Source organism: Sapajus apella, unplaced genomic scaffold (genome assembly GCF_009761245.1).
Source record: "Sapajus apella isolate SASKATOON/1434 unplaced genomic scaffold, GSC_monkey_1.0 scaffold32, whole genome shotgun sequence".
Classification (NCBI taxonomy): Eukaryota; Metazoa; Chordata; class Mammalia; order Primates; family Cebidae; genus Sapajus; species Sapajus apella.
In genome coordinates, this window is record NW_022436972.1 from 4,957,979 (window position 1) to 4,976,794 (window position 18,816).

The 18,816-nt window shown below is 44.8% G+C and overlaps 1 protein-coding gene across 2 annotated transcripts in view; it reads left to right on the forward strand.

Moving 5' to 3' along the window:
- The first annotated feature begins 1,374 nt into the window (after positions 1 to 1,374).
- The window catches only part of B3GLCT (beta 3-glucosyltransferase), a 112,405-nt gene continuing 94,963 nt past the window's right edge, over positions 1,375 to 18,816 (forward strand). The window contains exons 1-2 of one of the 2 annotated variants that reach the window (XM_032294421.1): positions 1,375 to 1,612; positions 17,128 to 17,177. In XM_032294421.1, the coding sequence (XP_032150312.1) occupies positions 1,390 to 1,612; positions 17,128 to 17,177 (273 nt within the window). In that variant the 5' untranslated portion in view covers positions 1,375 to 1,389. Of the gene's footprint in view, positions 1,613 to 11,446; positions 11,619 to 17,127; positions 17,178 to 18,816 lie in introns of those variants that run through there. The other variant, XM_032294423.1, reaches the window with a different exon arrangement.

Consider the following 18,816-nt stretch of genomic DNA (forward strand, 5'->3'; position numbering starts at 1 on the left):
AAGGATCCCTACATTTCTTTTTCCTCCTATCAAAATAATATTGACACAGAACCACAAACCTTGGGCAAACGGAACAAAATGGAACTATTTGCATTCATGCTAAATGGATAACACATGAAATACTTAGTTCCAGGTTTTAAGAAGTCAATATAAACCACACAGAGAAAACCCATTGTCTCCAGGCTTCCTTTACAAAACAATAGCAGCAAGTATTATACACGGCAGACAATACTGTCCTAACGCATTAGAGCCTAAGTTGCCTAAAGACATTCAAGTTAAGACGGCTCAACCTACCAATGTTTATTCAGCACCTGCTCCTCTTGTCTCCACTACATCCTACTTGTATTCCCAGGGCCTGGTCCTCCTTAAATGCTTAGCAAGCAGGTGAATGTTGGATGTCCACGTGGTAGACACTGGCATTCCCAGGGTGCTCAGTACAGTTGCAGTCACATAGTAGGTATCTGAACAAAATATGAAGGAAAACACGGATACTGTCTTCAAGAGGTCACGGGCCAAACTAGGGCCGAGAGGAGCTTTTGGTACTGCGCACTTCCTTGGAAACCGGAGTGAGCCAAGGCTTGAGGCAGGCATGAGGGAGTTCAGAACCATGGAGGGGAGTCTCTATTTCTTCCTTGTAATTGCTTTCCGCTTCAGTGCACCACCCAACAAGGCCAGTCCCCTATCAGGGCCACCACTCTGCCGGGCTGGGGAGGGAGGCCCTTGGCAGTCCCGCGGGAACAGGAGGCACTCCCACATCGCTCCACTTCTCTGTATTCCAGTTTAATTAATTTATATTTTTTGAATAAAACTACACCCACTCTCTTCCATTATGGTGAACACTTAAAATTACATTTATAGAAAATTACATTTACACAAACTTGTTTAAAAGCCAAATCCCAGACCTAGGCTATTGGCCAAATTCCGCTCAAAGGGGATATTAAGTAAATTAGTCGAGCTGATTAAAAACACCTTCATCAAAGTAGAACATTGGTGCCAACAACATTGAGTTGAACTATTGATTAAAAACATTTTTTTTTCACGGCAGTTACTACATTAGCAGAGAGAAAAAGTGATTACCCTCGCCTCCACTTTACAGGTGGAGCTACTGATGGGGGTGACGCGGTAAGGTGGGAGGGCATGAAGGGAGGGGACGGGGCCTAGGTCAGAAGGGACGCAGAGGAGGAAGGGACAGGAGGGGTGGAGGCTGGTGGCCCGAGAGGGCAGAGGTCAGAGCCTCGAAGGAGGGCGCCGTGGGGGCGGAGCCGCGGCCGCCTCTACTGCAGCCCCGACGGGCCTGACACCAGCCGCAGCTGCAGCCGCGAGCCGGCGGACGCTGGAAGCGCGCACCGGGGCGCTCCTGCTCCCGGCCACCAGAGGGCGCGGCCGGCGATGGCGCGGCGGAGCCCGAGGAGGGAGGAGGGGAGCCAGCGGAGAAGGGTCAGCCGCGGCGGCGGGGCGGCGGCGGCAGCGGCGCAGCTCCGCTCCCCGCGCGTCTCCAGTCCCCGCGCCCAGGTAGGGAGCGCAGCCTCCGCCGCCGGGATGCGGCCGCCCGCCTGCCGCGGCTGCCGCCTCGCGCCACTGGCGCTGCTCGCGCTCCTCACCGGCTTCCTGGGTAAGTAGCGGGCGGCCAGGCGCGCACGGGGGAGGCGAGGGGTTCGCGGCACAGTCGCCCGTGTCCTGGTCGGCGCGCGAAGGGAGGCGCCGGGCGGCCCAGCCCTGCCCCGCCGGCGCCCGCGTCCAGCGGTCCGGTCCCGGCCATGCCGGCAGCAGCGCCCTCTCGCGGCGCTCTGGTGGGACCCAGCCCCAGGACCAGTGGCGCGCCCGTCCGGCCCCTTTCGGTCCCGGGTGCCTGCCGCCGCCCCGGCCCCAGACTCGCGTCTCCCCGCCTCCTCCGCCTGGAGCCAGCGAGCGGCAGGGCGCCGAGGGCGCGGCTGCCGCCCCCACAGGAAGCGCGCAGGAACTGTGCCACTGAAGAAACTTTGAAAGAGCGCGAGCGGCGGCGGCGGTCCCGCCCCCCTGCCTTCCGCCCGCGCTCCGCTGTTCTGCGCGCCCCGCGCCGGGCGGGAGGCTGGACGGGAGCAAGCGAGGCGAACCCCGAGGCCCCGCGGCTCCTGCTCGACCCCAGGGGCGAGGACGGTGGTCCCGGTGTCCGCGCGCCCCTCCGCGGGGCCTTCAGGACATGCACTGGCCCCTGAAGATAAGCGTCCAGCTCGGCAACAGCCCTTCCGGGATTCCGACCCGGAGGAGGACAGGGGCGCCCGCTGGGCCTCCGCGGGAGCGGGCGCGGCGTGGGGGACGCCGCGGGGAGGCTTGCTCCAGTCTCGGGTCTCCACGGGGGACGTCAGGGGACAGATCTGGGAGCAATGCTTGCCTAGTCTCCTGCTGCTGTAATGCCCGTTCTTTTTTATTTCCTTTCTCCTCGCAAGGGCATTTCCCCCCTTTATCGTAAAACGATGTGATAAAGTTGTTTTTTTTTTTTTTTTTTTTTTTTTTTTTTTTTTATAGCTGCCTTGTAATTGAGTTTCGTGATGAGATTTGTTCAAGTTTGAAAGCTTGAGCGAAAAAATATTTTCTTTACAGACTGTTAGAGAGTTGTTGTCCTCTAACCCAGACTTGCTGGCATTTCCAGCCTGCGAAAAGGCAGTAATTTCAGATTTTTTAAGAAATGGCAGAATGGTGCAGTTTAGGAAAAGACGTAGCGTTATTGCGCACTGCTCTTGTTAGCCCACCAGAACCCTGACAGCCCGTTTTTATTTGGATTTAAGCTCTCCGTGTAAGGATTAATTGCTGCTTTTGTGTGCTTCTGGCATTTCTATAGGCGCTCAGTAAGTGTGGGAAAAGAGCTAGATTAGTTGGTAATTAATTGTTTACATGCATGATTAATTAGGCAGCAGTGTAATTAAAAATATTAGGGCACCTTGGGCAGAGAAGGCTGTAGTTGGTCTTGGGCAGCAACTGAATTTGGCTGGAATCGACTTCAGTGGAAGAAAGGCATTGCTGGGTGGCAGCCCTAGGAGAAAGGAGGTTGGAGGTTTGGGAAAGTGACTGGGTGACTCCTGGCTGCATCAGTTGGCTTGTCGCCTGGATGTTTTGCAGCTAACCAAATGGGTGGGCGGTAGTTGAAATTGGCATTCTATTTATAGCGCCGCACTTTATAATGCTGTACTGGGGGGATAATATTTGTGTATAATATGTACAACATATGGGCTGAAAGGCACATTTGTATTGCTGCGTCTATTTTTTTACTACCCTTAGGGGAATATTTGCACTGTCCAAATTTGATAATACACTGAAGGACATTCAGAATGCACTAAAATGTCAACACATTTTTGGAGATGTCTATTAGCCTTGTGAAGTTGTCAGATATGCACAATAAATAAGACATAAAACGCATTAAAAGGTCCCTGTGAGACATTTGGGCTTTGTGAACTGGCTTTCATGGGTTGGCACAGACAGGAGGCTGTATTCTTCGAAGTCTGAAGTGAATCATGAATACGTTTTATGGAGCTCTGCTTCGATTTAGGGGAAGGACACTGACACGTATAAAGATGTCCCCACTCACGATGTTCTTGGAATCTTGCTAAAACAGAGAATTTGACAGGTATTTGAGGCATGTGAACAGTCCTGATTGTTTACAGATACCTTTAAATATTCCAATATAAGATTGGCCTGACTATATAGTTTAGTTTCCCCATAAACTAGAGCATATTTGTTTTATGTTTTTAGAAAAAAGCCAACATAGAAAATATCTTTTAGACCCACAGGCATATACAGACAGAATTCACTGCAACTTTGGTTCTAAAGTCTGGCACCAATTTCAGGAATGAGAAGATTTATTCTAGCCTCCGGGTTACCATTCGTTAGTCATGTGGCTTTTAGTGGCTTTGAGCTTCAGTTTTCTTATATGAATGGGAGGCATGGACTAGATAGAATACTAGCACTTTGCTACCTCTTACAGTTTTAACATACTGATCCCATGGTAGCAGAGACTGCCAGCCACCTGCACACTAACCCTTTGGCCCTTGTTTTCCTAAAAAAAGCTAATATAATTCGGGGCAAGGGGAAGGGTGGAGGAATGATGGTGGTGGCAGCAGCAGTATAAAACATTTCTCAGTGGCCTTTGCATATAGGGGCAGCTAGTGCTCTACAGGGACATGTTTAGAGACTGTTGGGTGGGGCTCCTGGTAAAGCTCATTCAAGGTGGCTGACTCGGCTGGGATCCAGGCCTTTTTGCTCTGTTTCATCCTCCTTCCCGTTGCCTGTTAAGTGGATCTGATGGATGGAGCCATGGTGGCTGTCTTGTGACCATGAGCCGACCTTGAAGATGGAAGCCCGTAGTAAGGATGGTAGAGGAGAAAGAAGAAGCCTGGATGCCAGATGGATGTGAAGCACTATGGCAGCTCTACATCGCCTGTTTGCAGACTTGTATTGCATGAGATTATATGCATCCAAACCTAATCCTATTGCTAAACCTAATCCTAATTGATAGAAGAAGCTTATTCAAACCAATGATATTGATAAAATAATAGGTATTAGATTTTATTTTTCACATCCCTGTCTCTTCTCAGCGTGAGCCAATGTTGTATTTCTTAGCACCGGCCAAAATTGGGGATGGTTTTTCATTCTGAGCCAGTTCTTGCTCAGATTCCTTTCATTGCAATGAGTTGGAAATTTTAGGACACCAAAAGTCAGACCTAATTCCAGGTTGTTTTGTGTTTTTTGATCTTAAAACCCTCTCTTTATTTCTCAAGCAGTATGCAAATATCACCGGCACAGATTTTAATCTTCTGGATGGATTCTTTGTCATCCAGGTAGTCCAGGATCCCCGAACTGTTATGGCCCTCCTGGTCGTGGACTTGACCCAGGGGAGTTTGCCAACAGTTAAGTTAGTGGGAGGGAGGGAGAGCATCTGTTTCACATAGCAGTATGAATTGGAAGGAGCTGTTCTGACCCCTTTGGTAACTTCCTGGGGAGCAAACATTGTGGGCTCGGTATTTGGGCACTTTCTCATAATTGGCTCTTTTGGAGTCAGTTTTTTTTTTCTTTTTTTTGCATGTTACTAGACACATTATGAAGCAAGCAGGCAAATGTGTTTAGGCACAAAGGTACTACTTATAGAAAATTTGCAAATGTTCTATGTTTTTTGCTCTTGTAGCACTGTGTATGATCCATCTTTGACTTCACACAGATTAATTCTTAAGAACACTATGTGGGAGTCCCCATGGGTTAATCCCATCTTTCCCATGATAAAGGAAAAGTTGTGAGTTTCAAGGGTTCATCAGACCTGTTGAGGAAGTTCTTCCTTACGACCATCTCAAAGTTCTAGTCACTAAGCAACCCCCAAAGAAACCTGATTTAGTGTAGGCGTTGATTTGAACTACTAGAAGCATGTCAATTTAAAAATAGTATTAAAAGGAAAAACTGCCCAAAGCCTCTCACTTATTTAGAGTAATGAGGGGTACCTACTGTGTGCCAGGCATTGGGATGTTGCAGGAACAAGACAGATCTAGTCTGCCTCTACCCTTGGGGAGCTTGCAGTCTGAAAGGCAGTAACGACTATGGAACAAATTGTGCCCGTGCTAAATGCTGTGAAGAGATGTTCAGGATGCCGTGAGGACATGTTGCAGGAAGGTAGATGGCTTTTGCCTAGACTGAGGAGGTGGATCTCAACAGAGAGCCATCTTGCACCCCAGGGAACATTTGCTGCCGTCTGGATACTTTTTGGTTATCCCAGGGGCTGGTTTGGCAGAGGGTGCTGCTGACATCTAGAGTCAGGGATGCCGTTGAACATCCTGCAAAGGCACAGGACAGTTCCACCCCACCATTGAACAATTAATTATCAGATCCAAAATGCTGCTAGTGCCAAGGTTGAGAAACTGTGGGGCAAGGGTCAAGGAAGGCTTCCTAGAGAATGTGACATTAGAGCTCAGACCTGAAGGGGAAGCAGAAATTGGGTGAGTGGGGGGGGGGCAGAGCTTTGTGGTGAAGGAGCCAAGCGGAGAAGAGAGGACCGAGGACTGAAGGGCTGGCAGGATCAGTAGGGACCAAATTGGGCAGGGCCTTGCAAATCAGGGGACAGGTTTTGGGGTCATCCTTAGAAGAGGGAAGTGTTTGAAGGGCTGTAATGGACAGTATGTGATGTGACTGCCATTTCCTGAAGCACACTCTGGCTGTCCAATGGAGCAGGAATTGGAGGGGCCATTGTGGACGTGGGGAACTGTGAGGAGGCTGCTGGAGACGTATCAGTGAGAGGTGATTAAGAGTCTCTCAGGCTCTGGGACTGATTGGGTTCAGCGTGCTGAGAGAAGAGGTGGGGGCAAGGATGAGTCATCTGTTTCTGTCACCTCCACCATGAGTAGTAGTGCTGTTTACTAACTTGGGCACTGAAGGAGGAGGACCAGGTTTTAAAAAATGGTTTTATGTGGTTCAACGTACATAACATACAGTTGATTAAGTGTAATGAATTTCAAGTGTACAGTTCTATGGCATTAAGTACCTACACAATTTTTCAAAATGTACTTTGACTTTTACGGGGAGGCAAGGCTGATAAGTTCAGCTTTGGACAAATTGCATTTGAGATGCATGTGAGATGGCCAGCTACCGTGTTAGGTGAACAGTTAGATATTTGGGCCTGTAGAAGACAGATATAGTTGGGAGGTATTTTGGGGGGGGGAGTCATATTAGGTGGCAATTTGAGTAGGTTTTTTTTTTTTTTTTTAAAGAGTTGGGGGTCTGGCTGGGCACAGTGGCTCACACTGTGAGCCCCATTACTTTGGGAGGCTGAGGCAGGCAGATCATTTGAGGTCAGAAGTTGAAGACCAGCCTGGCCAACATGGTGAAACCTCGTCTCTACTAAAAATACAAAAAAATTAGCTGGTCGTGATGGCATGTGACTGTAGTCCCAGGTATTCAGGAGACTGAGGCAGGAGAATCATTTGAACCCAGGAGGCTGAGGTTGCAGTGAGTGAAGATTGCACCGCTGCACTCCAGCCTGGGTGACACTCTTGTCTAAAAGGGAAAAAAAAAAAAAAAAAAAAAAGTTGTCGGGTCTGGCTATGTTGCCCAGGCTGGACTTGAACTCCTGGCCTCAAGTGATCTGTCTACCTCATCTTCCCAAGCAGCTGGGATTACAGGCATGTTTCACTGCACTTGGCCGTTTTTTTTTTTTTTTTTTTGGAAGAGAGCCTTGATTGACAGAATAAATACATTTAAGCATTTATACACACACACTCTCTCTCTCTCTCTATAGTGTGTAAATGCTTAAATGTATTTATTCTGTCAATCAAGGCTCTCTTCCTTACAAAACAAAAAAACAGCCAAGTGCAATGGAACGTATATATATATATATGTATGTATATATAAAGAGAGAGAAAATATGTATATATATAGTAGAAGTTGGGAGATTATATATATACATATATACTTTTATATACATGTATATGTATGTATAAGTATATATATGTGTATATATATGTGTATATGTATATATAATATGTATATATATACACATATATATAATATACATATATATATATAATATGTATACACATATGTATATATTATACATCTCTACATCTGTGTACATATGTATATATCACACACATATATATACACACACACACATCTATATAAAATCTCCCAACTTCTGTATGTGTATATATATGTGTATGTGCATACACACACAGACACACGTGCGCGCGCGCGCGCCAGAGATTTGGTAGAAGTTGGAGAAGAAAGCAGTCTTATCTACCTGTCTGCATGTTGTAAAGCTGGGGGTTTAGACAAAACAAAAATAAAAACGAAAACAAGTATAGGTATCATCAAATAAGAGTTGAACATATCTTAAGTATAGCAGTGCCATTTCTTTCTAGGGATATGACTTATTTTCACTCCTGGAAGAATATTTTATGTAACCAAAAAGATGATTTTTTTTTTTTTTTTTTTTTTTTGAGATGGAGTTTCACTCATGTTACCCAGGCTGGAGTGCAATGGCACCATCTTGGCTCACCGCAACCTCCGCCTCCTGGGTTCAGGCAATTCTCCTGCCTCAGCCTCCTGAGTAGCTGGGATTACAGGCACGCACCACCATGCCCAGCTAATTTTTTGTATTTTTAGTAGAGACGGGGTTTCACCATGTTGACCAGGATGGTCTCGATCTCTTGACCTCGTGATCCACCTGCCTTGGCCTCCCAAAGTGACATATTTTAGTTTACATTATTGCTTCCCGTCAGAAACTCAAGGCTCTTGACACATCACACTGAATTTATCTTCTCCCGATCCTTGAGGGGGGATATGGAGGAGCTTGTTTTTCACTCATGAGCTAAATGAAGTAAAGGAAGTTAAATGGCCACAGCCTGTTGTGAAAATAGCCCCGTTCAGTTCCCTTGAGTTGCTGTTAGTTGCTTATCCCAGTGTGTGTCAGACTTTAGCACACATGAGAATCATCTGAGTGTCTTAAAGAAGCCCCTGTTTGTAAAAATGCAGATTCCTGGGTTCTAACTCTAGATTTTCTGATTCAGAAGATCTGAAATGAGACCTCCAGGTAAGTTGTCTATGCAGCCAGGTGTGAAAACCCTGCCTGGGCCACCATAGGTCTGGGTATAAACTGGAACTCTTACTGAGTGATATCTGTGAACATCTGTGGAATATAAAAATGATCGATGGTTGTTTTGCCTTTAAAACAATGTAAGGAGTTGTTCTGGAGAGAGCAAAGTGTGGCATTGAGGCCTACTCCTCAGGCAGGTCTTTTGTGTACTTGGGAAAGGAACTGGAAACACCAGAACTAAAACTAAGAAGCCTGCCTCAGGAGCCAGCTTCATTTGGCAAAATTGTAAATGCTGCTGGAGAGACCATAGTCCATGGAGCATGAGTATCAGAAATTAGAGCAATGGGTTGTTAAAGCAAAGGTTTTTGGGCAATATACAAGTAAGTTTCTAAAGGCTTAGAGTGTCTCAGATTGTGTGTACCATGGATTGTGAGTGGTACTGACAGGGGTATTTAATCTGTTTATCTGCCTATCCATCCACCCACCCATCTGCATGATAAGTGAGCACTTTCAAAAATCTACTTCTTGTAATTAATAAGATGCCCAAAAGTTAATCATAAATTGTTTTGTTTTGTTTGTTTTTTTGAGATGGAGTCTCATTCTATTGCCAGGCTGGAGTGCTGTGGCATGATCTCAGCTCACCGCAACCTCCGATTCCCGGGTTCAAGTGATTTTCTTCCCTCAGCCTCACAAATAGCTGGGATTACAGGCATGCACCACTATGCCTAGCTAATTTTTGCATTTTTAGTAGAGACGGGGTTTCACCATGTTGGCCAGGATGGCCTCGATCTCCAGGATCTCCTCGATCTCCAGGATGGCCCCGATCCACCCCGCTCTGCCTCCCAAAGTGCTGGGAATGTAGGTGTGAGCCACTGTACCCAGCCATAAGTTGTATTTTTATAAGTCAAGCTTGACACTTAACTGTTCAATAGTACACTTGCAATTTAAAGGAATTGTGTGAAGTGCTAATTTTTTTTTTAGTTTGAGTATTTGCTGTGTTCTTCTTCGGTGTGTTCTGTAGTCGGCTGTGTGACCAGGGATTTTTCTGACCCTTCCTAAAACTTAGGATATGGAACATGCTAGTGAGGGTGGGGTTTTAAATTTCACCCTCAAAACTGTTTTGAGATGGAATTTTCTGGTTTGGATATCCTGTTTTTAAACAAGATGCAAAACAAAGAAGGAAATGATCTTTTCCCTCCTAAATGTATATATAGTTATTTCCTAATTTCTTTCTCTTGTTCCCCCCCAACATTTACTGTCCTTCCTGTAAATATATTTACCCTCTGGCCCATAGAGTATTTTGGTCTTGTCAAACTTTGTTGTGAAGTGAAGAGAAGCCAATATTCTAGTATTTCCCATGACTTCTGTGATACAACAGGAGAGGAGTTTCAGATGGAGCCAGATCGGATCTGAGTGGGTAGTGGGCTATAAAGGAGGAATGTGGTGTCTGTGTGCTCGCTGCTGCCTCACTGTGGTGGGAGGCTTGACCTCCTTCCTCACTACTTGTCTCGACTGAGTGAATTGTCCTGCCTTTTTCCCCAGCACGGCAGATCTCTTTTCCTAAGAGTTTACTGTTTGGCTCTTGAGCAGAAGGCTTGATGATAGCTTTTAGCATAGGCCAGGTACTTTTTTGAATGTGAACATACGTGAACTCACTTAGTTCTTCTTCCATTTCTTCCCTCTATGGCGAGGGAAACAGAGGCTTAGAGAGGTTGCTTAATTACTAAGTGGTAGAGCCCAGATTTGAGCCTAGGAGTTTGAGTGTAGGCTCTGTGCTTTGACCTTGTGCTGTAGGACTGCTCATAGGCAGGGCCTGGCCCCGGTCTCCTCTACTGCCACATCTTTCTGTTGTACCATGCAGGTTTAAGGAGAGAGTTCCTTGAAAGGATTCCTTAAGCAACTGCTTCCTCTTCTGCTTCCCCTCCCTGTCTGGCCATTCCTTTGGTCTCTTTGCAGTTCTGTCCTTAAATGTTGGGGTTCCCCTGTGCTGTTCTTGGCCTCACGTGCCTTGGCTTCCTTTCCCGTATGCTGTGGGGACTCCAGTGCTACAGCTGCTGTCGCACACACACCTCTGTGCTGGGCTCACGCCTGCACCAGGCTGCCCTGTGCATCTGCACTTGTGTATCATCAGGACGCTGGGGACCAAGTTGCCTTCCGTGATACATGCTACCCTCCTTTATACTCAGAAGCCCCAGGCCCTGTCTCAGAGCCTGCAGCTTCTGCCTCTTTAGTGACCCCACCCCTCCCCTGCTCACTGCCACCTTAGTTTAGGCCCTTAGCGCTCCTTGCTTGACCCCAGTGGCCTTCCCACTGGCATGTTTGTGTCCTTTCTTATCCTCCCACAGCCATTCCACACACTGCTTCTAGAAAGCTGTCTTGGGCACACATCTCAACACGGCATTCCCTCCTTAAAACCTCAGACAGCTAGCTGTTCCTGGCTCAGGAAAAGCCTGACTCCCCAGTACCGCCCCATCTCATGATGTGGCCCCTGGCACCTTCAGCCTCATTTTTAGACCCAGCTACCCTCCCCACAGGGTTCTCTGGCCGGGTCACCCCCTCCTTACAGGGACCCTACCCAGCTGGGTCACCCCCTCCCCTCCAGGTACCCTGCCCTGGTCACTCCGTCTTTTGAGGTATTTCTGCTACCATAAGTCTTGGCCCTGCCATTGGTTTGCCTTGTGTAAAACCCGAGAGGGAGAGAATAACACCTGACTCCCCTTAAAAAAAAAGTGTGGAGTGACATGGCCTTCTGTCCCATGGTTGGAGGTGGTGTTCCATGGTAGATGGAGCTGCTACCCAGCTTGTCTGCTCCTGTGAGAACATGGGACAGTGGATTTGTCCCAGTAGGATGGGGAAAGGCAGACTGTACCTCTGTTGCTGGGCTGCAGCAGTGTTTGTTTCTGTCCCTCTGCTGTCATGGATTATCTTCAAAGTGGGTACTTGGAAACAAATAAATTGGCCATGAGCCATGCATCCTGGAGCTTAAGGCCCCCTGGAGGACCTGGAATTAATCCTGGAAAGCTCCACGGAGAGGCCGCTGCTGGAGGCTGGAACCGGCTGGGTGACATGCTTTGTAAGTAGGTCACAGGAAAGAAAATGAAGCCCCTAAGGCTTCCTCCCACAGCGTGTTAGAAAAGAAGTGGCAGCCTGCGTAGCCTGGAAGGAGCGCCCGAGCCATGTGTGCTTCCAAGACGGCTTTCTGTGAGCTTTGGCCTGGGTGGCAAAGCCACAGGTACCAGGTTTTATGTCTTCCCTCCTGGCTTTTGAGCAGAGCGGGCAGCCACCTCAACACTGCCCAGACTGTCAGTCATTATCGTGGTCACCAGCATGGCCGCAGCTGCTGGCTGAGCTTTTTATATATTTTGAGCTGATGCCAAAGGGTTTAGGCATTATCTCATTGGTTCCTGACAGTGCCCTCTGAGGTGGAGTTATTTGGCAGCTTTGTGGTTTTCTTTTTTTTTTTAGTATTTCATTTGGTTTCTATGATAGATGTTCTTGGGAAAGTTTGGGAAAACAAATTAAGAGAATTGGAACAAAATCAAGTTAGGAGGTAGAAGGCACAATCATCTTTCCTGCATGGAATGGGGGTCCCTTGCGCTCTCTCAGGAACAAGGAAAGACAGTTGATTAGTGCTGCTTAAATGCGTTGCAATTAATTACTCGCCAGTTTTCTTGCACTCTGGGGCTTAGGCTGGCCTATAAATCTTAGTCCCAGGCTAGTTGTAAAATCTTGTTTTATCTCTCCATCTAGGTATGCTAACACATTCGTTGGCTTGAATTATTTAAAGTTATAATGAAAAAGGTCCGATTTCTATTGCCTGCCCTGATTTGTACTTTAAATATAGTTCCCTGTTGCAATTTACCAGAATTCATGTTGAAAACAGAAAAGGGGAAATTACTTTTAAACAGCATTTGGCATATATAAAAGCATGATTTACCTTGGACTATTTCTCCAACTGCACATTAAAGCACTAAGGCCAAATTTTCAACAATATTTTCCCTACTGAATCTGGAAATTAATATGAAAACAAGCAGCAAACATTGAGCCCCAGGTAGCCACTCCTGTGTGCCGCTTTGGTTGGGGGCAGGATGGAGACATCTTTCCTTCACTCCTCCTTTTCTTTGCCCGCCCAGACTCAACTTGCAGAATGTACTCGTTAGCATTGTTAAAGGTGACAGGCAATTTCTTACCTCCCTTGCTAATTTTTCTCACTTTGCTCATCTCTTTACACCATTTCTCTTTCATTTCCATGAAACCAGGATTTTTATTGGTAAGAATTCTATAAGTGGTTAGTCACTTTACGATTGGATTTATTAGTGGTATAGCATATTCTGTGCCTTCACAATACATTTGATTTCTTTTTTATTTTTATTTATTTGTTTGTTTGTTTGTTTTTTAACAGGCTGGAATGCAGTGGCATGATCATAGCTTACTGCTGCCTTGAACTTTTGGATACAAGGAATCCTCCCACTTCAGTCTCCCAAGTGGCTGGGACTACAGGCGCGCACTAGTGAGCCTGGTTAAGCTTTAACTTTTTTCTTTCTTTTTTTTTTTTTTTTTTTTTTTGGAGAGTTAGGGTCCCACCATCTTGCCCAGGATGGTCTTGTACTTTTTGACCTCAAGTGATCCTCCTGCTTCAGCCTCCCAAAGTGCTAGAATTACAGGCATGTGCCACCATACCTGGCCACATTTGGTTCCTTGACGATTTCTTTTGATTTATTTAGATTATAGAAATGTAAAGATAAAACCAATTGGTGGTCAGGTGTGGTGATTCACACCTGTAATCCCAGCACTCTGGAAAGACGAGGCCGGCAGCTCACCTGAGGTCAGGAGTTTGAGACCAGCCTGGCCAATGTGGCAAAACTTCGTCTCTACTAAAAATACAAAAATTAGCTGGGCATGATGGCACGTGCCCTATAATCCCAGCTACTCAGGAGGCTAAGGTAGGAGAATCACTTGAATCCGGGAGGGAGAGGTTGCAATCAGCTGAGATAGTGCCACTGCACTCCAGGCTGGGCAACAGGATGAGACCTGTCTCAAAAAAAAAAAAAAAAAAAAACACACCTGGCAGTTTTTTTCTAAGGATTATTTTGCTTTATGATTTGCTCCTACAACTGAAAGCAACTCTGATGCATTTCTTGTGTCATTGCTTTAAATATTATAATTTGTATCTATCATGGGAAAAAGGAATTTTAAATTTCACAGCAGAGTGATGAGAAATGACAGGCTTTTTTGGGTTTGAGGTTTTGTTTTTTTTTAAAGGGATATTTTAACTCTAGGTCTATATTTTTGGACGGAACTAGAATCTAGTTTAACTTAGTTAAGCTTTGTCTGGCTAAAGGAATGGTATGTTGATTATGACAAGCAGAATTTGTGGAATTCATTTGATTTATTGGCAGTATCTTCCCTCTGTGTAATTCCTATTTTAAGCAGTTACATCGTCAAATAGTATTAAATGCTTACTTGCAAAAGATGATACATTAGTAATTTTCAGAACCAGTACCAAATAAAGATACCTTCCCTGAACTATATTCTACATTCTAAGGGTTAGGGGCTTTTGTATTCACTGGACTTTGTTGTCATATAGCTGTCTGGCATTGCACAAGAGTGAGGTAAAAGCAAACATTGTTATTAGATGATGCTACTGGACTATTACATTAAAAAAGTTATTTTAAGGAAATTCTAACCCCAGAGATATTTGACTGTCCTTGTTTGGAATTAGGAATTGATTGGGGAGGGGGAGATGGATTTTTTTCTTTTTTTTAAGACACGGTCTCACTTTCGTCCAGTGGTGGCATGATCATAGCTCACTGCAGTCTTGGACTCCTGGGCTCAAAAGATCTTCCCACCTTGTCTTTGAGTAGCTGGGATGACAGGCATGCTATTGCCTGGCTAATTTTTTTTTTTTTTTTTTTTTTTTTTTTTAAGATGCAATCTTGCTCTGTCGCCCAGGCTGGAGTGCAGTGGCATGATCTTGGCTCACTGCAACCTCCACTGCTGGGTGCAAGTGATTCTTCTGCCTCAACCTCCTGAGTAACTGGGACTATAGGCATCTGCCACCACGCCTGGCTAATCGTTGTATTTTTAGTAGAGACAGGGTTTCACTATGTTGGCCAGGCTGGTCTCAAACTCCTGACCTTGTGATCTGCCCACCTCGGCCTCCCAAAGTGATGGGATTATAGGCGTGAGCCACCGTGCCCAGCCGCATGCCTGGCTAATATTTTTATTTTTTGTAGAGACGGGGTCTCCCTATGTTCCTCCTGCCATGACCTCTCTAAGTTCTGGGGTTACACAGATGTGATGCACCACGCTCAGCGGGGAGATGGATTTTTGAATCAAAGTCGTGAATTAGTTTGAACAGTTTTTATATCCTGCAAGTTCTCAGAATATTCTATTTTCTGGAGTTCTGTGGTGCTAAGATGTGTTAACATGTTGCAACCTCCCTGTATGATACTCCTTAAGTAATTCTATTTTTGATTTCTTCTTTAGGGTTTCAAATGTGCATATTAGCTTATAGGTAAATAAAACAAAACCAAAAAATTAAGGACCCAGAAGCAGAATTTAAATGGCTTTTGGAGTTAAATCTCTCCTTCTTAGAACTTGAAGGAACGATTTGGGCTTTGTTTTTCTTGTGCATGTGTGTGTGAGTAGAATAACTCCCTTATTCTACTGGGTTGGCGCTGCCTCCTTTAGGGAGCAGGGAGCCTTTATCTGATGTGACCCTAGGGTCCCCCACAGTGAGGACTTTCACTCATTGATTTACTCAGTAAATATTTATTGAGTTCCTTCTTTGTGCTAGCTGTGCTTTTGGTGTGGAGGCAAACAGTAGATAAGACTATATTCCTGGCTGGGTGTGGTTGCTCACGCCTGTAATCCCAGCACTTTGAGGTGGACAGATTGCTTGAGCCCAGGAATTTGAGGCCAGCCACAGTAACATGGTGAAACCTTATCTCCACAACCCCCCACCCCCACACACACAGAAATTAGCTGGGCATGGTGGTGCACGTCTGTAGTCCTAGCTACTCAGGAGGCTGAGGTGGGAGGATCACTTGAACCCAGGAGATGAAGGTTGCAGTGAGGTGAGATGGCACCATTGCAGTCTAGCCTGGGCAACAGGGTGAGATACTATCTCAAAAAAAAAAAAAAAAAAAAAGACAAAAACAAAACAACCCCCACTCCCCAAACCCGGTATAACTGTATTCCTGCCCTCGTGTAGCTTACAGTCAACTGATATGTAAGAAAAGTAATAAATATATATGTCAGTTGATGATAAGTGCTCTGGAGAAGAGTAAAGCAGAGTGAAGTGGATAAGGAGGGTGTGGAATTGGGGATTTATTATTTTATGTGAGGTGGTCTCAGGGAGGCCTTGTATAATGTCTACTGTTAGCTAAATTCTTCACGTAGAGGTTCATATGGCTTACATTTCAGTTTCACCCTGCCTTTTGAAATGCCATTCTGGAAATGGAAACGATGAAACCATGCATGTTAGTCATTTGCTTCTTAGTGTGAAGATGGTTTCGATTCTTTCTTTTAAGCAAATGTTAATGAAGAATTTGAGGCAATGGATGTCTGGGGGTGGGGATGGGGAGGGATTAGAAAAGGTCCAAATGGGTGAAATTGTCTCCTGCTTCTGAGTAGGGTCCCCTCTGCCACTCATGGAGCCTCTCTGCTGACACTCCTTATACTACATCATTGTTCCATGGTGTCACCTCTCCCACCCTTTTAGTACATCACTGCCCTATGGCATTGCCTTTTGGAGAAAGCGAACTCTGCGATGCTTTCCTCTTAGCTGCTTAGGAAAAATGCACTGTAAAATGAAGGTACTATTTTTTGTTCTGTTAAGCTTCCTGTTTGACTTGTCATTTTGCCTTATATTTTCAGAGTGTTACTGTCATGTTGTTATTATTTTTAATGCAGAGCCTAAATGTGGCTCTAGGGATATCTTTGTCTATTATGGCTCTGACTCAAAACATTCATTCACTCAAAATGGAGAATGATTTTAATTCCCCTCACTCACCCGGCCCCCTTGCCTTAGTAGGTTCTGTTAGGGTTTGGTAGGGTTCTGTGCTAGCTGGTAGCAGTATCTGCATCACTCTTCTAACCTTGCAGCCCTCAGGAAAAAACTTGCTCCAAATTTAGCTGTGCTGCCTGCCAGGCTCTGGCAGTGATTTTGAGGGTGAGAATTTGTACTTCTTCCTCCTGGATTCTCAGGAATTCCCTTTTGCTTAAGAAGGTACCAGACTTAAGGTTTTTAAGGTTTCTAAGAACGAGTATGTCATACACATCTATTTTACAGCTTATGTCTGTAGACACAAATGGCATACGCAGATTTTAATTTGTCTGATGTACTGTTTCTTTTGCTTGGTAGCCTAAGTGTGTTGGCTTCGTGTCGATGAATAATTTTAGGTCTGAGATGAAGAAAGCCAGTAATACTAGTTTGCAGCAATGCAGCTGAACTGCTTAAAAATGAGCAAAATATGTCTTGTTAAAATATCTTTTTTTTATTATAAGCAAAACTGTTGGATGTGAGAATGAACCTGAATTGCTAATTCTAATGTAAAAATGTTTCTTTTTTTTTCCAGCTTTCGGTTTGGCTTCTGAAGATACAAAGAAAGAGGTCAGGCAGTCTAAGGTACTAATCCCAATGATCAAATCTTTTCCTCCCCCTCGAAGATTCTTTTATATTTTCTTCAGTGGGAACTGCAATCATTTCATTCTTCAATTGTTATCATTTTTTTCATTATATGAATTAATATAATGTTGGTCAACACAGATTTTGAATCCCTAACACAACCTATGGATAGACTTGCTTTTTAAAAATGCTTTAATATTTAAGGCTGACCCACTTGGTTTTAAAGTTATTTTGAGAAAAAAGATGTTTTGACATATAATTGGACATTTTAGTAGTCTTGCTGGGATACCATAGTTTCCGCCAGTCTTACCAAATATATTTTTTTTTTTTTTGGACATGGAGTTTCACTCTGTCACCCAGGCTGGAGTGCAGTGGCACGATTTTGGATCACTGCAACCTTCGCCTCATAGATTCAAGTGATTCTCTTGCCTCAGCCTCCCAACTAGCTGGGAATACAGGCGTGCACCACCAAGCCTGGCTAATTTTTGCATTATTAATAGAGATGGGGTTTCATCATGTTGCCCAGGCTGGTCTTGTACCCCTGACCTCAAATGATCCCTCCGCCTCGGCCTCCCAAAGTGCTGGGATTACAGGCAAGAGGCACCATGCCCAGCCCAGTTTTACCAAATATCTTAACCTTGGGTTTAATTTTTCCAGTCTGTGAAAGGATTTTACTGTATCACAGGTGTTACAGAAATCTGATTAGTCTCACCATGAAGGTGACAATATGTGAGAGGGCATGCTGGTGTCTGGGCAGGAGACCCCAAAGGTGACTGTGCTGCCAGATGATCAGTATCAGAAACCTAGGCCTGGGAACTCTCAGAGAGTGGGCAGTACTTGTCTGAATCTCAGAGCTGCTGCATCTTAATCATTGGTTGCAATCAGGGAAGTGCTCTAAATGTTTACTAGTTGGGCCTTGTCCTAGATCAGTTTAGCATGTAGAAAAGACAAACAGTAGTTTAAAATATGAGTTGTTTTTGTCATATTAGTTATAGCTCAGTTGACTCTATTTTTTACCCCACAAATGGTTTAAAAGCATTTAATAGAATACTTTTTTTATCAACAGAGTATTATCTGTTTTAACTGTACTATGAGATTCTTACACAGGGCAAATGATAATACTAATTTCTTATGATTTTAAGACCTTTTATGATTAATAAAGCATTTCACACATTTCATTTAATCTTCTCCATGATCCTGTTATTTGCTAAAGCAGTTATTCTCATTTACAACAGAGAAAATTTAGCCTCAGAGAAGTTAGGTGATTGATTTTTTTTTTCTTTTTCTTTTCAACTTGTATTTTAGGTCAAGGGGTACATGTGCAGGTTTGTTACATGGGTAAATTGCATGTCACAGGGGTTTGATGGACAGATTATTTTGTCACCCAGGTAAGAAGCATAGGTGGTTTTTTGATTCTTACTCTCTTCCCACCCCCTACTCTCAAATAGACCTCAGTGTCTATTGTTCCCTTACTTGTGTCTATGTGTACACTATGTTTAGCTCCTATTTATAAGTGAGAATTTGTGGTTTCTGATTTTCTGTTTCTGCATTAATTGAGTTAGGATAATGGCCTCCAGCTCTGTCCATGTTGCTGCAAAGGCCATGTTCTCATTCTTTGTTATGGCTGTGTAGTATTCCA